A 19,173-nucleotide genomic window follows, 5' to 3' on the forward strand; every position below is an offset into this window, starting at 1 on the left:
GTCTAAAGGATCTCGATCTCCTCGTTGTCAGATGCCTCGTCCCAGTCAATATCGGCTAGTGCTGCTTCCGCCTTCTCATGAACCTTCATATTCGTCAGTTTGGGATCAAGTCGTTTTGTAGTCATCGACTGACCTCTCTTAGTCCACTCAATTCTTCGACATAGCCATGTTCGTTCAAGGCTTTTCGCACAAAGTCCCAACCGTGCTCGCGGTATGCACTGACAATTTTATCTGAGCATGCACTGCAGCTCGAATAACTTTTGCCGGTGACAGACAAGTTCTCGAAATTAGAGAGAAACCCTCGTATTTGATGGGGCACACTTCCTAAGGGGTGATCATCACGCTCAGTATTTCGGGCAATGGGGGCTGGTGCGGCAGCGCCTCGGGGGTGCTGAAGTATTGACACGAAAAGCTCCACCAGAAGTGCAGAGGCTATAGGAGCCACTCCAGGGCGGGTCACTGTACACTGCTGGTCGAGTGTTTGATCTTTGATAGACTATTCCGCAGTCAGTTCTGTATAAAGCAGGTCCCTTCTTTGGATAATCTTACATTAGCTGGTACTACCACATCGTTGCAGAAATAGCACCCAAGCTCAGCTGGATTTTCATCCTCCATGATACCATGGCGCATCACCACAAAGGAATCAAATCCTAGAGCTGCGTTCATCACAATTTTCCCAGCCGCCTTTCCCATCACTGTGGGCAGCCATCGCGATTCTCGGGTATCCATGAGAAGGAAGATAGCATCATGTTCATCAATCAGTGTCTTGAGACGATCAAAATCTGCCCTGGTCGCCGCTTCGTCCACAATAGGATGGCCTGCCATGGGCACCGAGAACACATAACCTTTAGTATCTACTCCCGGGTAAATTTGGGTTAGGGCTTCGGATGCTCGAAGTGCTTTTTGGACACCACCGTTCAAGCAGTCTTCGAAATTGAATAGTGGCTGCCGAACAGGGTTAGAAAATGAAACCGTCCCATTGTCGACGAAAGTGATCTTCTTCACGCCCCAGCCCTATGTAGTGGATGATTAGAACAAATTTTCGGCAGGGAAGTTGACGTCCACATACCAGCAGATTTCGGGAGACGTAGCTGCCTAATGTGCCAGCCCCTAGCAATAGACATTTCGTGTTCTTGATTTTTTCAAGATCGAGCGTCGGGCTGATCCGCCATTTGATAAGTTTGAGGTTGAGATCAACCGACTGGTCTGCCAATCTTCAGTAATAAAATTAGCATGCTTGATCAAGTCTTCATTCAGTTTGGTTATCTCCAAATTAATGCCATACCTCTTAGGATCCATGTACTCTGTAAGGTTGACAATTCTCCCGGCTAATTTCCCAGTCGAGTTGCGTTCCCAACCGGTCACCTTTGGCAGTGGTAACGACCCTTGACTTTGCAGTGATCTCGGTGTCTCAGTCTCTTGTTTTGAACTTGACTCCAGCTGAATTACTGTACTGCGCCCTTGATCACGCCTCGCGTGCACGTCGCGATAGCGTATCAATTGTACCCTTTCGATCCCCCATCGCTGCTTGATCAGAACAAGCAGGTTTCGTAACATCCATCCTGGGGCCTGTTCATAATTTGATGGGTCTGCGAAACAGAAATAGCGGTCTTCAGTAGCGACATTTTTGAAAAACCCATTTTCATATTCGGAAAGTGACGCTATCTGCCAGTTTATATTTGAAGTGTCGCCTTGTTGGGCATTCTTCGTTTCGGAATCACCTGAGGATGCGTTATCGGAATTCTCTCTGACTTTTCGAGCCAAAAAAAACCCTCGTTGTCGAGGATCCACCATATATGACCATGTTTCCACCGCCTCCACCAAGGCAGTGCTTTCATGTGGAGATAAGTGTATTCCCTTCAAGTTGTCAAGACTATTATCCTGGTGTGGCTGGGATACTTGGTCTGTTGGTTGCACGGGGACCCATTGAGGATCTGAATGGATTGCTGGGAAAGCAAACCAGTAGTGGAACTTGTATTTTTTGAGGTCTGCAAAAGATACAATCACGAAACTGCAGAGTAAGGAGGGACAAGAAAGAATGGTTCCATCATGAATGGCATCCCATATCTGGAGTTGATTAGTATCTCTCTCTAAGGTATCTGGCTAATGTTGATTCCTACCATTTGTCCAGCTTGATAGAGCAGTTTGGATCTGTCCATGTTTCGATATTCCTCAACAGTATTGACATTTTTGATCATGCCCTCTGCTCTGTAATAGCCAGCCGGGACCCTAGGTCGCTGTTAGAAGGGCTTTCAGGGATATTTTCTTTTATCTTACTCGCTGCTGGTTAGGGCGTTCCCATGGATTTGAATACGACACGACGCAGCTTCGGGATCAGACGGACGGATCTCATATAGTCCCAGAACAGGCCGGGCGGAATCATCTAGTTTGTCATGGTTGATCTTATGGGAAGCCAGTGAAGTATAGAAGGGTAATTCGATGTCGGAGGCAAACGGTGCGTACTGCATCTTGGAGGAACAGGGGGAGAGAACGAGAAGAATAGCTTATCAACTCCAGAGTGATATAGATTTGGAAGGTTGGATGTAGCAGTTAGCAAGGGTGGGGGGAGGGAGGTGTAAAGGTGTGTAGTGAGGTGAAAGGGTCTGATGTCACGAGGAGCCCGCGGCGGGGGTGAAGGTTTATCTATCCACATTTACCTTCACACTTGCTTCATGTGAAAATGATCACTACATATGTACCCAAAGCCAAGAGCTTTATCCCGAAAATATAAATAAAACTAAGGAGGAGTCCTCAAGTTTTAGAGGAGCGAAATTAACCGAGACACACCGTTAACTCATAGCGCGACATTTAACACCACCTCATATCACCACATTCTGAATGATATGAGAGGATGCATCTCATTTCGTTATTTTTTATCGTCTATAGAGACCTGGCCACCGTAAGATGTGTCGCCAACTGGATCTATCAAAGGGGTCCGTACTTGCGACCCCAAATAATACCTTAGTTAATACAACGCACTGATGAGCAAACCAAATCCCCACTACAAACCTCCAACGACGCGGATGCCATTCCCAGCTAGGGCTCCATCTAACAGCTCCGACGTTCGCGCCGTACATAAAGGGATCTCAGGAAGGGACGACGCCTTCCTGGCAATGGATCATCAATTTTAACGTCGCTTAAGCTTCGCAATATAAAAAGATCGGATTTTCTAATATTTCGGATTTTACTTTTTCTTTGTTAATGTTCAATCTGGTATGAAACCATATACGCATCTTGATAGTAAGATAGACACCAGCAATAAGCAAATAAAGTAGGGTTCTGATTTCGTGCAGTTACTGGTATACTCAACGTGAGTAGCCACCGGCCCAAGCCCTATGTCCCAGCTCAGTGGAATGCACGAGGATGATATACATACATATCTGCGCCGGTGAGTTGAACTGCCTAAAAAGGGACATCCATGGATAGGAGGCTTGATTATATAGTTTCTGGTGGTGGATGGCTGGTTAAAGTCAGATATCGTAGTTGAATGGCAAGGAGAAGTACATTAGGCATAGGAAACCACCTGTGAGAGAACACAGCTCATTATCACTAGGCCACAATTAAACCATAGGCCTTTTATATGTAATCATAGAAAGAGGTGCGCTGTATTTATCTGTTCTGTTTCTTTTGGCACATGGGAATAAGGATCTAAATATCCGTGTGTAAAAAGATCAAAAGCAGATAGTGAAAATGCATCAATAAGAAGATAGACTAAGACATCATGAACGATGCAACCATAGGCTAACCTTACAGACGCCAAGAGCAATACTTGTCTATACAGCTACCCAACACTGGAGTATATGGGCAACATCCCGCTATCAGGCCGATAAGGTCGCGTCGCGCTTTGCTCTGCCCCACTTCTTTCTTCTTTTCTTCTCTTCTTTTAGACAGTACAATCATTAAACACCCTGAAAATGCTCATCGGCTTATGTGGAGGTCAGCAGATAATTCTTGCAAACCAAACCCCCACCCGACACGGGACGAGCTAACGAGGATATACGTCAAAAGGCATTTGCGCTGGCAAACATGCGATTGCTGACTACCTGATTCAGCAAGGGTTTCAGCTTCTTGAACTCGCCGACACACCCCAATACCACACTACCGACTTAGAGGATGACCTGCGACTGCAAGCGTCGGAGATCCGAAAAAAAGACCCCAAGTCACCAAAGCTTATATTTCAAGATGCCGACTCTCTACTCGACTTTGCGACAAAAAGATGGCAAGAACGCTGGGTTACTACAGACATTGCAGATCCTACTACCCTAGATCGATTCCTCTTGCGCCCCTTCTTCCTCCTCGTGAGCGTGGATGCGCCAATCGGCCTCCGATGGAAACGATTTGCCGACAGGTTCGTGATGATACATGTGACTGAAGTCCGAGAGCTGATTTTCTTTTTCTTTGATTGAAAAAAGATGTTGGAGAAGACAACTGGATCCGCCTGAGCTTGAAAAGTTCATAATGTGGAACGATCATAATCTTTACGATCAGGATACTGGACGTGTATACTTGACCGACAAAGCTCAATTGCGCCTATTCAATTCCTCGACAGGCCTCAAAGAGTTACACTCGGCTTTACAAACCCTCGACCTGGAAAACGAACAAAGGTTGAGGCCAAATTGGGACCAGTATTTCATGCAGCTGGCCTCTCTTGCTGCCCGAAGAAGCAACTGCATGAAAAGAAGAGTGGGATGTGTGCTCGTTCGAGAGAGTCGTGTCATCAGCACAGGATACAATGGGACGCCACGGCATCTCCAGAACTGCAACCAAGGCGGATGTACGATACAGGCCAGAACTGAATAACTCTAATGGCTCTATTGTCCATTTGGCTCACTAGAAATCATTATAGGTCCACGGTGCAATCGCGGGGATGGAGGAGGAGTCGGTCTCTCAACCTGTCTTTGCCTTCACGCCGAAGAAAACGCGTTATTGGAAGCAGGCCGAGAGCGGATCCGAGAGGGGACGATCCTCTATTGTGATACGTAAGTCTACTTCATTCTTCTATGAACTGTTTCAAAGACAAAATATCTTACTGTGGATTTCAGATGCCCTTGCTTGACATGCACTGTGAAGATAGCCCAAGTTGGAATTTCGGAGGTCGTTTATTCTCAAGGGTACAACATGGATAGTGACGTAAGTCAATGCTTGTTCATTCCAAGGGTTCTAATTAATCTAATTTGAACATACAGAGTGCGGCTATCTTACAAGAAGCAGGCGTACGGCTACGGCAATTCCACCCGGTAGCTAATCTTCTATGCCCTCATTTCTCTTTATGCATAACTGACTTCATAACAGCCTACAAATGGGCTCATCGTTCTTCAGGCACCCAAGATACCAGTCACAACTGAAACCCAATAACCCACAATACGACAGTAAAGGCGCAGGGCATCCCAACCTTAAGTGAAGAGAAAAATGCACCTGCATCAGTGAACATTTCCACCACTCAGGGCTATGTCAAAGTTATTGTACAAAGTAACTTGTCCAAATAACATTGCAATTAAAGGGAAGGGGCAAATATCCTAGGGCTATTAGTAGTTAACTATTGTCTCAAGAAAATACTATGACTCACAGGTACTTATAAAGTATGGAAGGAACTTAGATTATATAGTAACTTTACGCTTTGAAGAAGTACCCTAATGTACTTATTTTCTCCGCATTTTGTCCGGCAGAAAAAAAAAAGGTATGACTCAGCGTGCGGATTTTGGCGGGGGTCTTCAAGGAACCCCTCGACGGTTTTTATAGCTGGATGCTTTTCGGTGTTGGTTCAACCTCGATAGTCCAATACCTTACCCGCTTCCAGCTGCGATCACCATTGTACTTTTGGCCTAAGTTCCTACAGCCATGCCTACCGTCCACTTGCTGGACTACGTGGCGGGGAACATCCGCTCCCTGGTCAATGCGATTAACCAAGTCGGATATGATGTCGAATGGGTCAAAACCCCAGAGGATGTGAAAAATGCCGATGTTAGTCAAATCCCGAATCAATTCCAGCACCATTGGCTCATGACCATGCCGTTGCTAACAGCAGAATCATAGAAACTGATACTCCCCGGTGTTGGCCATTTTGGCCATTGTCTTTCCCAACTTGACAAAGGGGGATTTTTGGAGCCCATCCGACAGCATATCGAATCGGGGAAGCCTTTCATGGGGATCTGTGTTGGCCTGCAAGCCCTTTTCCAGGGCTCAGAGGAGGACAACGACGTTCCAGGGCTTGGCGTTATTCCTATGCGCATTCAAAAATTCAACGACACCTCGAAGAGTGTACCACACATTGGATGGAATTCTGCAATCAACACGGGATCAGATGGCACAAAACACGAAAGCTTTTATGGTCTGAGGCCGACTAGCAAGTATTATTACGTCCACTCCTATGCGGCCCCCTACAACCCGGGTGTATTGGAAAGTGACGGCTGGTCTGTGGCTACAGCAACATATGGCGAGGAAGAGTTCATCGGTGCTATCAGTCGGGGTAACATCTTTGGCGCCCAATTTCACCCGGAGAAGAGTGGTGTGGCGGGGCTACGGGCCATACGCGCATTCTTGAATGGCGATCAATTCCAGTCGCTCTCACAGGACCTGGTCCTTGGCAAAGAAAACGGGCTCACTCGTCGTGTTATTGCTTGCCTTGATGTTCGCACAAACGACTCTGGTGACTTGGTTGTCACCAAAGGTGACCAATATGATGTCCGAGAGAAGAGTGGAACAGATGCCGGCGGCAGCGTTCGCAATCTCGGTAAGCCTGTTGACATGGCTAAGAAATATTACGAACAAGGAGCAGATGAAGTGACCTTTTTGAACATCACCTCTTTCCGAAACTGCCCCATTGCCGATACGCCCATGCTTGAAATTCTGCGACGAACATCAGAGACTGTCTTTGTGCCTTTGACCATTGGTGGAGGAATCAAAGATACCGTCGACACTGATGGCACCCATGTCCCTGCTCTGGACGTGGCAACGATGTATTTCAAGTCTGGAGCCGATAAAGTCAGCATTGGCTCCGATTCTGTCTTTGCCGCTGAGGACTATTACAACGCCGGTGAAAAGTTGAGTGGCAAAACCGCAATCGAGACAATATCCAAGGCCTATGGAAAGCAGGCTGTCGTGGTGAGTGTCGACCCCAAGCGGGTATATGTGGATAAGCCAGAAGACACCCATCACCATACAATTAAGACCGAGTTCCCCAACTCAACTGGGCAAAGCTACTGCTGGTACCAGTGCACCGTCAAAGGTGGCAGGGAAACTCGCGATATCGATGTGCGGCAACTCGTGCAGGCTGTTGAGGCCATGGGAGCTGGTGAAATTCTTCTGAATTGCATCGATAAAGATGGAAGCAACAGTGGATTTGATCTAGAATTGATCAGAGATGTCAAAGCTTCGATCAAGATTCCAGTCATCGCTTCAAGCGGGGCTGGTGTACCTGCGCACTTTGCAGAGGTCTTCAACAAAACCACCACCGATGCAGCATTGGGAGCAGGAATGGTAAGTTTACATTCTTCCAAGTATTATTTTCTTTCACAACAGAGTCTCTGACCATGTCCCAGTTCCACCGTGGTGAATATACCGTAACTCAAGTGAAAGACTACCTTCAATCTGAGGGATTCCTGGTCCGCCAATTTGAGGCTGAGATTTAAAGACTCGGCTATTCAAAGGTGTGATATCTTCACATGGGCATATTTTGCAAATTTCACGTTTTTATACGAGAATAGAGAATAGATGTCATGGGGGTCAAGTCCATCAACCAAGATACTATACAGTTCAAATGTGAAGCACAGAAACAATTCAATACACAAGATGTTTGAGATAATGGATTCCAATAGAACGTCGAAGGGCCCGGGGCCGATACAGCTATTGGCCCGCCCGGGAAGTCACATGATACACTAAAGGCGGTCTACAGGGCGGTGGAGACAGACACAAATCATCTGACTTTTCCTCACTTGCCACTTCACCTTCTCCTCTCCCCGAGTCAATAACCGCGGCGCTCCAAAAGTCCTATCCTCACCACCCACGCACCTAGCTTCTTTCTTGCTAAATTTCGATTTTTTGACGATACCCTGTCGGCCTTGATCACCGAACTATATTACTTAACAGCTGCGACACCTCGGTTTTGGTCGTTTGACAGCGAATTTGCTCATTCCTAACAGGTCTGTATAACTGGGTTTGGTGTCTGCAAGGATCTTCAAAAAGGTCCGACACAGGTCAGGGTGCTAGGGTGGCTCTGCGAATCACTTGAAGGACGGGGCAGACCATCAATCTCTCTTGAATACACCTTTTTTTTAATTCAGCGCCAGTGTTCGATCATCGTATTCATCAATTCCTTGATCTCCATTTGTATGCAGTGACCTGAACACTCACCATTCAGCATTCAAAAGATTCTCATTCACACATCCATTGTCTCAGTGGTCTATTGATCCCTGCTTTTTTAAAAAATATCTCGTGCTTTCTCTGTGATTTGAACAGATAACGTCTGTTGCCCGACCTTTCTTTGTTGTGCCTGGTGATACACCAGTTTCACTTCATCTCACGAGTTTTTTTTTCATTCCTCTCTTTATTATCCCCTATTGCTCACTGTACACGGCGACGGTGCCCCTAAATCTGGGTCTTAATACACCTACGGCCATCTTTGTTGCACCCATCCCCCTCCCAAATTGAATACAATGTCATCCTCTGTTCATTTCAAATTCAAATCCCAGAAAGAACCCTCAAGGGTCACCTTCGATGGCACTGGTATTTCGGTCTTTGAGCTCAAAAGAGAGATTATCAGCCAAAGTAGATTGGGCGATGGGAGTGACTTTGAGCTGTCGATCTACAATGAGGACACTAGAGAGGGTATGTTACTTTGTTCCAATGTGTTTCATTTGCTCCTGACTAACAGCAAGTCTTCTGAGATTCAATAGAATACGACGATGACACGACTATAATCCCTCGATCGACTTCCGTGATCGCCCGCCGATTGCCTGCAGCGCGCCCTGGTAAGGGCGGCGCTGCTCGTTATGTTTCAGGCAAGATGCCAGTCAATGCTCGCAGTGCTCCTCGCAACGAACCCTCGATGAGCCGAGTAACACCCGGATCAGGGCAATCCGTCAACAACAACGTCCTCGAACTCAATAATGCACAAACAGAAGAAGAGAAGATCAACGCTCTGTTCAACCTGCAGGCTAGCCAATGGCAAGAGCAGCAACAAGAAATGGCAAAGTAAGCACACTTCAACCGGATGTTTGATTATGTTGGAGATATTAATATAATTTAGCGCAACACCCGTACCGTTTGGTCGTGGCAGAGGGAAGCCCGTCAATGTACCCGACCACCCTCCGCCTCCAGGGTATCTTTGCTACCGTTGCCGGGAAAAAGGTATGCACCTCTAATCAAATCACCCCACCTACAGAACGCTGACCTTTGTACGCAGGTCACTGGATCCAAGCATGTCCTACGAATAACGACCCCAAGTTCGACGGCAAATATAGAGTCAAACGATCAACCGGCATACCACGTTCACTTCAAACCAAGGTCGACAAACCAGAATCCCTAGCCCCCGATGGCTCCACCGAAGATTCAAGGAATACAGGGGTCATGGTGAATGCTGATGGCGACTTTGTTATTGCAAAGCCAGACAAGGCAGCCTGGGAATTGTACCAAGAAAAGGCGAAGGCATCGGCGGCGGCAGCAGCTGAGGCGGCAGCTGCCGAGGAGAGCAAAGCATTGCAAGCTCGAGGTCTGGAGTGCCCAATTGACAAGAGGATGTTTCTAGAGCCAACAAAGACACCATGTTGCCAGAGGACATATTGCAATGATTGTATTTCAAATGCCTTGATTGAAAGTGACTTCGTTTGCCCGGGATGTGCTACAGAGGGGGTCTTACTTGATAACCTCACCCCCGATGATGAAGCTGCATCAAAAATTAAGGAATATGAAGCCGACAAGGCTGAAGCCAAGAAGGAGAAGGACAAAGTCGTCGCAGGCCCTAATGGTACTCCTATCCCCGACGTCTCCGAAACTGAGCCCAAGGAGTCTTCCGCCACCAAAGAGCAGAGCCCACTCAATCAAACTCAAGAGACTGCGTCCACACAATCCAGGAAAAGACCCGCTGAGGACGAGCCTATTAGCCGGAATGAAACCGCGAACTCTGAGCCGGGTAACGTGCTAAAGAAACAGAAGGCAGATGATGGTCATTCCGACGTTCCGACCCAGGCTAATAGCGTCCAAGACGGTGCGCCTGGTGTTGCCCCAGTGAATTTTAATAATCAGGATATGCCCTTCAACAGCTTTGGACCAATGCAAGGCATGCCTATGATGCCTTTCTCGGCTCCTGGATTCGGTAATGAAGCCATGGGGTTTATGAACCCTATGGCGATGGCGTCTGCCAATGGCTTCCCCGGTGGAATGGGCCCAGGATGGAATCCCATGAACATGCCTTTCAATCCTCTCCAAGCTGGAATGTTCGATCAAAGCAATGGTGGCATGCCCAACGGATTTCCTAACATGTTCAATGGAGACCCTTCAATGATGTTCCCCATGCCCCAGAATGGGTTCCAAGGCCCAAACTCTGGAATGAACAATTTCTCAAATCAGCAGCGGACGGCTTTCAGCACACCTTATTCCCGAGAAGAGGATTCACCGTATTTCCGTCAACCTGTGAATCCGCAACGTCATCAGGCTAGAAACCGACGGGTTCGGCCTAGTGATTACAGGGAGCTTTGAATAGAGAAGTGGTGATGGCTTGCATGGATTTGCATTATGTTTTCCTAGTACACACTGTGTATATGCATATTATTTACAGCGGCTTTTTTTTTTTTTTCCTACTTATTCTTTTTTTTTCTGTGTTTCTTTTTCATCTCATTCTGAAGAGGTTTCTTTTTGACCTTCAGAACGTGTACTACTACCATGGCCGCAATAAGAATAATCCAATTCATCATAGTTTCCCACCTTTGTAATAATCACTTTGACTAGGGCTTAGGAATTAATATCGAGTATCATGTGGCTATAATGCCACCAATCCGTTCAATTAATATCTACTGTTGGGCAGTGTAACTACTTAGTTTTAATAGCACCCTCTTCATGGACATGAAAACCCGGTAGAAATCATGCATAGGACAAGTAAGCCATGATATATAACAATAATAATTCACCAGACGAAGAAAGATGAGGAAATATAAAATGATTTCATATTCCAAATGCAGAGGGAGGTCAGGTGACTGGGCCCATTCACACCGTCTCTACTTCCACACCGTCCACTCCGTCCAATTCCGTCCGCTTCCCCTGTTCAACATCAATCAGACCATTCGATTTTCTTCTCAAAAAAACACCAACCGTCTTCATCGTGTCTTCTCTACTTCCTTTAAATTTCAAATTTCAACCTAGTTCGATATCTTGACCTACACCGCTCATCAAATCCCTCCCAAAACAATTATCTGAAAGATCAACCATCATGGCGAAATATATGAATAACCACAGTAGTAATTGCAATCAAATGCAACGGTTCCTCGACCAAGACTCCCAGAGCACTGTTCTCGCTACTTGCTACAGTGTCGAGCCGTCTACCTCCAAGGTCCACGGCTTCCACTACTGCACTACCCTGGGCGCCGGTAAGTATCTCGTAACCAAACATCATCTATGTTTCTCGATCTAATCTTGAGATTAGGGGTACAGTGGTATCCCTGAGGTCCCTTCGGGGACTAAATCGTCTCTTACAAGTCCTCCCCACGACATCCTCGATTCCCGCGCGGATCGAACCTGGCCTGGAAACAGTTGGCCAGAGTACAAGGGGGAGGCAACGCATAACATCCCGGAAGAGTGTGAGAGACTCTTCTGTGACAGACTGTCTGCGACATTCCTGGGTGAGAGGAAAATCGTGGGACAGGAGTCACTGGGGATGGATGCGTTCCGAAATGTCCAGTCAAATCAAATCGGGCTCCAGCATGCTCGAATCCAGCAATGGATAGAAGTGTGGGATTACACCAGTGATGCTATTTACCGTGGATTTGTGGCTGAACACAATAAGGAGCGGACCTTGTTCGTTTTCTTCGAGGACCGTGCACTTGAACACGGCCTCAAGTCAGGGTATGTACGCCCCTTGTGTTTCCTTGGATGCGTTTCCTTGGACAAGTCAAGGCTTTCCCCTTTTGCCTAGTCACAGTCCTCCATGTGTGTTTGATTCACCTGCTGACCTTTCACCCCCCTTAGCTTGATCGCTCTGTTCGAACTCGCCGATATCGCTACCTTTGGGTGTTCGCAAATAGTTGCCTGTGTCAGTCGCTCCCAGCGCACAGATGAAATGGAGCTTGTGCGAAGTTTAGGATGGTGTGGATTCAGCCTCACCACCTTGGCGCCTTGGGTCTCACACAGTGATCAAGGACCCTGCCTTAGTAATAAATGGCTTTTCTTGGCCGCTGAAGTCTAGCAATAGCATCATTGTGTGATGCGTTTATTTCGTTTGGATTGGAGTTATGGATTTTGCTTATGTCCTGATGCTTGAGCTTTTGCACAAGGCGACTGTCCTTTTATTCTGACTATCGAGTATTGCTTCTTGCTTCCTTATTTTGATTTCTTTTTCATGCGTATTATTGCATAGTTCCATATAACTATACACTATTCTAATGAAATTGTCACTTTCCCCCGCTTTCACGGGGAAAAAAAAGCCGTGACCGATACGATAAGAGATAAGTTATGTCCATATGACCTCACTCCCAGGCCTGCTTTCACCATTCACCTAGGTATACCTCCCTTTCAACATTGGGAAGCCTTTTAAGGTCTCTCGGAGTGGAGCATCCTATTTAAACATCTCCCAGGATGTCTAAGGAGCGTGTCAAAAGACTCCAGTTCCCCAAGTTCCTCCTTCCCTCGGTGTTTTCAAAACAAAGTGCGGGGCTTTCTCCAACAGACCGTATACCCCAAAACACAAAGACCACGAAGTATCTTGACGGTCATGTTTCCTATCTGTGCTGTGCAGGCTGTGCCTCACATCTTTGCTGGACTTCCCAAATTATTAGCAAAGGATTTACAGGTCGCCATGGCCGTGCCTATCTTGTGTCCGCAGAGCCAGTAGCCACTGCTGTGTCGGTCAGCGCCTCGTCTTCGCCTACAGCCTCCCTCCCCAATACGGTATTGCAGCGTCCAGTTCCTCGCCAGCTTGTCACAGGGGCACATACAGTCAGCGATATCACCTGTACATTCTGTGACAGTGTCCTGGGCTGGAAGTATGTTGCAGCCGAAGAAGAATCACAGCGGTACAAGGTTGGCAAGTTCATTCTGGAAACCAAGAAAATCGCCGCCTCTTCATGCTGGGAATCCTCACCTGGTGTGGATCAGACTATGAAAGCCGACCGCCAATATGGAATCCAGTCTGGCCCAGCAAATACGGAGTTTGACAGCCAGGACGAGGATGAGTGTGAGGATCTGTTCGCCGGAATATGGAGCCCTGGACTTGCCGCACGTCGAAGAAACCGTCAGATCAAACGTCGACCTGCGATGTGGGGAATTTCATAAGTTGCAAGAAATCCTAGGGTTGGACCTCGTGGGATGAGGTCATTGCGTAATGTGATATGATACCCTTTTCAACAACGTTGTCTCGCGTTTTTTTCTATTGCATACGAATTTATTATAATAGTAGCCAACATGAGCTTGCGATCTATGATTTGTATTTTTTTCTCTTTTTTTTTCCCCCGGAAGCCTAGCATTTCGTACAGGATTTGATTCATTGAATTCATTAGCACTCTGGTAATTCAGATGAGTTCGATGATATATGAAAGAGAAACTATGTGATTAAGCCTCCTATATCCCTACACAGACGGTGCGACTTGACAGGGGGCGTAGATAGGTACGTATGGTATAGCAAGGTAGTAGTGAAGTAAACAGTAAATACCAGAGCACGGCTTACCCTGCAGCATTTTCTCTACACACTTCCTCGAAGGCTTGTATTTCTGTTACCTCCTCTTCCACATGAATAATATTCCTCGTGGATCTCAGGCTAATATTTTAAAACAGAAGCTGATACCTGTATCTATGACATAAAGTAGTAGCAACAATGACTCCTCCAGCTACGATAACAAGTCCAGCTCTAGTCACAAGTAGAAGAGCTATGGCGGCAACAATAACTTCTCCGGCGATAGCATTACTAGCAGGCTGTTAACTAAGGCCAAATATTCGTGATTCCTGGAGATCATGTGCTAGTATATATATCACCTTGGGTTTCCTGAACAAGGGTCGTAATCAGAGTCGTTCTTCGTCGTGGTCAAAGCAACCATTAGACACAAGCGAATGTGCTAGGATATGTCTTTCGGAAACTGGCATAGCGAGGCACAATATACGATTTATCTACGATACTTCACGGATCAAGAAGCATATCTGCAAGTTTTCCGATATCGTCGATACGTTTTGTTGGGTTAATAATGAAGCATTATAGATAACTAGCTATTACGGCAGTAGACAGATAGACAGACTATGTATAGTCATTTATCCTATTTAGTTCGCTATACATTCGATTTGACGAAAACATAATGAAGTCTGATTGGATAAAGAGGATACTGCCAGTACATTTAATATCTGTTCTGGCAAGATGGCCGAGTGGTTAAGGCGTGACGTTTAGGTTATAAACCCGTCATGCGAAAGCGCGTGGGTTCGAATCCCACTCTTGTCATATCATTTTTTTCCCCCTGCCGATCTCTGCCTACGTACATGGACAACAATCAATTTGATCCTACTTACCAATAACCTGGTTAAGCGTGACTAGCGGCAGATTGGCTAGGTAGTAGATGTGTGTTACTAGCAAAGAAAAGAACAGCCTTTGAAAACACCCAGCTTATTATGTTTCTTAGCCATCTAAGGTTGTCAAATTGACAAAACGCCTTTCTTTTCTATGTCCCTTTAAGTTAGCATAAAGATCAATTCCTCGCCATATAAGCTTTGAAATCAAGGGCTTTCGGCGAGAAAATGAGATAAGAAAAGAAAACCCCGATTCAGCCAAAGGACACAAGACCACCTTGTTTACGAGGAAGCATCGTCAACGCGAGACCGCTTGGAGTCATTCTCCGCGGGTTCCTCGGCTGGTCTTTTCGAGGCGGTTTCAGGTTGCTGGGTTGGCTGCTTTGCAGGCTTACGTTTGACAAAGGCAGACAGATCTGTTGCTCCCTTGCTAGCTGCATCAAGCTGGGCTTTCTGGTCTGTTGCGGACTGACCCATAATTTGACCCAGAACTCCCTTTAGCATAGCCTCGTTGGCTTGGTCGTTCTGCTCAATTGAGACAGGGGTTCGGCGCAGATCAACAAGCTGATTTAGTTCATTATTAATGAGTTCGAACAATATGTGGCAACGGCAGACACGAGAGAAAAACTTACCCGTTGCTCCATCTCAGTGACGATCTCCTTGACATTGGCGATCTTTCGCTTTGTTGCAGTTGCCTTGTCCTCATCCCCATCTTTCTCGGCCTCAAGTTTCTTCTCCTCCTGGGCCATTCGGACCTTGCAGCTCGTGATAGCATACTCCATCTGGGTGGCAGCTTCCTTCCTCATCTCTTCATCAACTTTGGGTTTATCGTTGTTATCCTCCTCCCCACCTTGTTGAGCTGATGCGAATTCCAGGGCGAGAGAGAGCTTGTAATGGCATTCAGCAACAGAGGGATCTTCTAGAGGATACAGCGAGTTCCTCAATTCGAGAACAGTTCTCAAGTCACTAACCGCTTCTCTGAATCTCTCTGCTTCCAATGAGATCTCAGCTTGAAGATCGTGTGTGTCTGCGATTCTTTCCTTGATATGCTTTGTGTCCGTGGACATCGTAGTCGATTTTCCTTTGCCCTCATCATTCTCTTCTGCGGCACTCAGCTTCTTGAGGTACAGAACACGGGCAAGATCTAGGACCTCAAAGGCATTGGCGAAATCGTCGTCTTCTTCATCGTCCTCGGCTTGGTCAGCAGGTTCCTCATCCTCGTCCTCGGAGTCGACAAAATTCTCGTCTCCTGTAAACTGAAAGAATGGCTTAGATGATGTGGGCTCTGGTTCTCTGCCTGCGCGCTTAGTGGAAGACGACTTTTCCGCCATCGAATTGGTGATCGCGTCTTGGACAAGGGAATCACTGGTGGATTTCGACCCAGCGGAGGATATATTTGTTGAAGATGCTTTGCCGGATTGTGGTTGTTGTTCGCCGGCTACTTTGGAGCCAAGGACATCACTTTTACTCACAGCCACGTTGTACAATGACTTTCCGTAGGCATAGAGTAAATCGGCATTCTCTGGGGATAATTCGCCGTTGAGTTCGGCCTGAAGCTCGGTAGCTTGGGAGTACAGCTCAGAGGCAGAGTCGTAGTCTTTAGTCGCATCTTTGGCAGCAGCCTGTGCGATCAAGTCATCGAGTTGGGTTCGTTTCTCTTGCTCCGAGACTGTAGATTGACCGTCCTGTGGATCAGTCATGGTGAATGCGATTTATGTGAAGAGTAGTGAAAGAAGAAAGAAACAAATTGATAAGAAGAAAAGAATAGCCTTTCGAAGAAGTAAGAGTAAGATTCAAGTAGGAGAGCCGAGTGATGTGAAAAAAAGAGTGGGAGGAGATTGAAAGAAGAAGCTTTAGCTCCGGCGCGCGTGTCACGCGTCTTCGATTTAATTGAATTCTGGATCTCTGTCTCTCTCCCTCTCTCTTTCACCCCGTCTCCCCTCTTATTATGCATATACTCTGAATCATTTCCAAAGCCTTTTGTACTCTCACTTGACTTTCGCTGGAGCTTTTGAGTCAATTCCAACTCTATAAGGCTTTTGTCGCGTTTCTTGAAGTCTTGGGACAATATGGACGCCTCAACACCGCGACATCCTGATCTCTTCAGAATGGCGACAGGGGATCCTATTCCTTCCTCCTCGCCTGCATTTGGAACACCAGCACGTCCATTCAGAATACCCAAGGGAAATGCGCCTCCCCCTAAAACTTCGATTTTACCGATCTTACTCCCTCCATCAACCCTGCGCCCAATAGCCTTTCGAACCTTCACCCGCAAACATAATCTCACAATATCATCACCCGCGCTTCAACTATTAGCAGTGTTTGTGGGCAAGAACTGTGGCTCAGGATGGCGCGAGGAAGGCCTAGCAGAGCGAGTCCTGGATGAGGTTGCCAAGATATGGAAAAGAGCCGGCGGAGGCGTGATTGTCGAGGACGGGAAAGGAGCGTCCTTAAAGACAATACTGCAAACCCTTGAGAGCAGTATGAGTGGGGGAAGGGTTGTTGCAGGGAAAGCGACTTCCCAAAATGGTTCCTTGAAGACATCCACCCTGGGTGTAGATGATGGGCGGGTTGAAACAGCCGCTGATACCTCAAAACAAGGAACTGCCGAGGAAGACGATACGCAATTGTCACTTCAGCCAAGACATTGGCTCAAGATGATTGATGCCTTTGATCTTCCGCGCTTGACGTACAACGTCGACAAGAAATACTTCGAAGCCGTAAAGTCAAAGCCATCCTTGTTTCCATCACCATCTTACAAAACTGCACTATTCCGGGATCGATACAATCTTGTGTATCAGCGATTGCTCCGGAATGAATCCTTTCAGAGCTCATTGAGTGTCACTGCTATTCCTTCACTGCAACGTTCATCGTCCAATCTTGCCCACCGACAATCCTATAAATTGACGCCAATCGCAAATTTGCTGGGAAGAAGTGGAAGCTCGCATTTACTATTAGGATTGCTTGCCATTTCACCTACTGGAGACTTATCCCTGGTGGACTTGACTGGAAGTGTAGCATTGGACTTGAGTCATGCCCGAATGATACCTGAAGATGGCGCGTGGTTTGCGCCAGGCATGATTGTGCTTGTCGATGGCATCTACGAAGAGGAAGAGATGGTAAAAGGTGCTGCCTTGGGAGGGAATACAGGAATCGGAGGTGCAATCGGAGGACAGTTTGTCGGCATATCAATCTGCGGACCTCCCTGTGAGCGACGTGATATCTCGTTAGGAACGAGTAACCGCCACGGCAGCGGAGAGCTGAGTTCTAGTGGTGGATTTGGATGGGTTGACTTTCTTGGATTGGGAAGTGAACGTGCCCAAGGTGCACGAATGAGAAGAATCCAGGAAAAATGCCTACGAGGAGAACAAGACGCAGCGGAAACGACCAGGCTCAAAATCGCTATCATGAGTGAAGTCAACCTAGACAACATGAAGACACTAGACGCCCTGAAGAAGGTCTTCAGCACCTACAATGATCTATCTCTTCCTGAACGCCCACAAGCCTTTGTCTTGATCGGCAATTTTGCGCAGAAAGCTATCATCAGTGGGTGTGGCCGAGCCGGGAGTATCGAATACAAGGAATATTTCGACTCATTAGCGCTGGTCTTATCCGATTTCCCAGCGTTGCTACAACACTCGACCTTTGTCTTTGTGCCAGGTGATAATGATCCTTGGGCATCGGCATTCTCTGCTGGTGCAGCCTCAACAATACCACGGCAACCTATCCCGGAGTTGTTCACCTCTCGAGTCAGACGTGCATTTGCAACAGCGAACTCGGAGTTGAATAGGTCACAAACCCCCGAACCCGCAGGTGAGGCAATTTGGGCCTCAAATCCGGCACGTCTTTCGTGGTTTGGGCCAGTGCATGACATCGCCATCTTTCGAGATGATATCTCGGGAAGGCTGAGACGCAGCGCTGTCAACACCACTCTTGACACTGAGTTAGATGTTACAATGCATGAGTCCTCTAGCAGTGCTACTGGTGATGCGGTCCTTGCTGCAGGTGAGAACGAGGTCGAAGACATGGGCCAGCAACAAGGCACCAAGGCTGCGACCACCTCGTCTGGGGCGTTAATGGCCCGCAGACTCGTCAAGACCATCCTAGACCAGGGAACAATCTCCCCATTTCCACTACCATTGCGGCCCGTCTTATGGGATAATGCCTCAGCCTTGCAGTTGTACCCGCTGCCAACCGCACTGGTACTTGCAGACCCGGAAGCTGCACCGTTTTGCATGACTTATGAAGGCTGTCATGTCATGAACCCCGGGCGCTTGCTACCGGAAGGTGGTACTCCCATGGCTAGATGGGTCGAGTACGATGTGTTACGCAACCGAGGGAAGATCAGGGAAGAGCGCTGTTAACCTAGTTGTAGGAACGATCTAATTGAATTTCACGCATCATGAAAGGAAATACATTTAGATGCTATGTCATATCGAGACCTAGGAATACATCGTGAAGAGAACCTTGTAGTTGCTCTTA

General features: G+C 47.1%; 8 protein-coding genes across 8 annotated transcripts; 6 read left to right on the plus strand and 2 right to left on the minus strand.

Moving 5' to 3' along the window:
• Nucleotides 1-2: 2 nt before the first annotated feature.
• On the minus strand, nucleotides 3-2,468 carry LCP9604111_7315 (putative autophagy ubiquitin-activating enzyme ApgG; the record flags this gene model as incomplete). The annotated part of the gene is made up of 7 exons (XM_039075334.1): nucleotides 3-83; nucleotides 134-496; nucleotides 550-1,014; nucleotides 1,070-1,214; nucleotides 1,286-2,067; nucleotides 2,121-2,229; nucleotides 2,278-2,468. The coding sequence occupies 7 exons, from the start codon at nucleotides 2,466-2,468 to the stop codon at nucleotides 3-5; spliced, it is 2,136 nt and encodes a 711-aa protein (XP_038926706.1).
• Nucleotides 2,469-3,914: 1,446 nt separating this feature from the next.
• On the plus strand, nucleotides 3,915-5,355 carry LCP9604111_7316 (deoxycytidine monophosphate deaminase; the record flags this gene model as incomplete). Its single annotated transcript, XM_039075335.1, has 7 exons — nucleotides 3,915-3,936; nucleotides 4,009-4,348; nucleotides 4,413-4,774; nucleotides 4,847-4,979; nucleotides 5,043-5,130; nucleotides 5,187-5,237; nucleotides 5,293-5,355. The coding sequence occupies 7 exons, from the start codon at nucleotides 3,915-3,917 to the stop codon at nucleotides 5,353-5,355; spliced, it is 1,059 nt and encodes a 352-aa protein (XP_038926707.1).
• A 483-nt stretch (nucleotides 5,356-5,838) lies between these two features.
• LCP9604111_7317 (imidazoleglycerol-phosphate synthase) lies at nucleotides 5,839-7,628 on the plus strand (the record flags this gene model as incomplete). Its single annotated transcript, XM_039075336.1, has 3 exons — nucleotides 5,839-5,961; nucleotides 6,034-7,476; nucleotides 7,539-7,628. The coding sequence occupies 3 exons, from the start codon at nucleotides 5,839-5,841 to the stop codon at nucleotides 7,626-7,628; spliced, it is 1,656 nt and encodes a 551-aa protein (XP_038926708.1).
• A 1,023-nt stretch (nucleotides 7,629-8,651) lies between these two features.
• Nucleotides 8,652-10,692, plus strand: LCP9604111_7318 (cleavage polyadenylation factor subunit MPE1; the record flags this gene model as incomplete). The annotated part of the gene is made up of 4 exons (XM_039075337.1): nucleotides 8,652-8,823; nucleotides 8,892-9,189; nucleotides 9,245-9,345; nucleotides 9,401-10,692. 4 exons carry the CDS (start codon nucleotides 8,652-8,654, stop codon nucleotides 10,690-10,692), a joined length of 1,863 nt encoding a protein of 620 aa, XP_038926709.1.
• Nucleotides 10,693-11,419: 727 nt separating this feature from the next.
• LCP9604111_7319 (ornithine decarboxylase antizyme) lies at nucleotides 11,420-12,391 on the plus strand (the record flags this gene model as incomplete). Its single annotated transcript, XM_039075338.1, has 4 exons — nucleotides 11,420-11,576; nucleotides 11,633-11,642; nucleotides 11,686-12,051; nucleotides 12,175-12,391. The coding sequence occupies 4 exons, from the start codon at nucleotides 11,420-11,422 to the stop codon at nucleotides 12,389-12,391; spliced, it is 750 nt and encodes a 249-aa protein (XP_038926710.1).
• Nucleotides 12,392-12,780: 389 nt separating this feature from the next.
• LCP9604111_7320 (yippee/mis18 family protein) lies at nucleotides 12,781-13,476 on the plus strand (the record flags this gene model as incomplete). Its single annotated transcript, XM_039075340.1, has 1 exon — nucleotides 12,781-13,476. The coding sequence occupies one exon, from the start codon at nucleotides 12,781-12,783 to the stop codon at nucleotides 13,474-13,476; it is 696 nt and encodes a 231-aa protein (XP_038926711.1).
• Nucleotides 13,477-14,973: 1,497 nt separating this feature from the next.
• LCP9604111_7321 (SHNi-TPR domain-containing protein) lies at nucleotides 14,974-16,391 on the minus strand (the record flags this gene model as incomplete). The annotated part of the gene is made up of 2 exons (XM_039075341.1): nucleotides 14,974-15,255; nucleotides 15,324-16,391. The coding sequence occupies 2 exons, from the start codon at nucleotides 16,389-16,391 to the stop codon at nucleotides 14,974-14,976; spliced, it is 1,350 nt and encodes a 449-aa protein (XP_038926712.1).
• Nucleotides 16,392-16,799: 408 nt separating this feature from the next.
• On the plus strand, nucleotides 16,800-19,055 carry LCP9604111_7322 (DNA polymerase epsilon noncatalytic subunit; the record flags this gene model as incomplete). Its single annotated transcript, XM_039075342.1, has 1 exon — nucleotides 16,800-19,055. The coding sequence occupies one exon, from the start codon at nucleotides 16,800-16,802 to the stop codon at nucleotides 19,053-19,055; it is 2,256 nt and encodes a 751-aa protein (XP_038926713.1).
• Nucleotides 19,056-19,173: the final 118 nt, after the last annotated feature.

The sequence above is a fragment of the Penicillium roqueforti genome (assembly GCF_015533775.1).
Source record: "Penicillium roqueforti strain LCP96 04111 chromosome Unknown scaffold_22, whole genome shotgun sequence".
Lineage (NCBI taxonomy): Eukaryota > Fungi > Ascomycota > Eurotiomycetes > Eurotiales > Aspergillaceae > Penicillium > Penicillium roqueforti.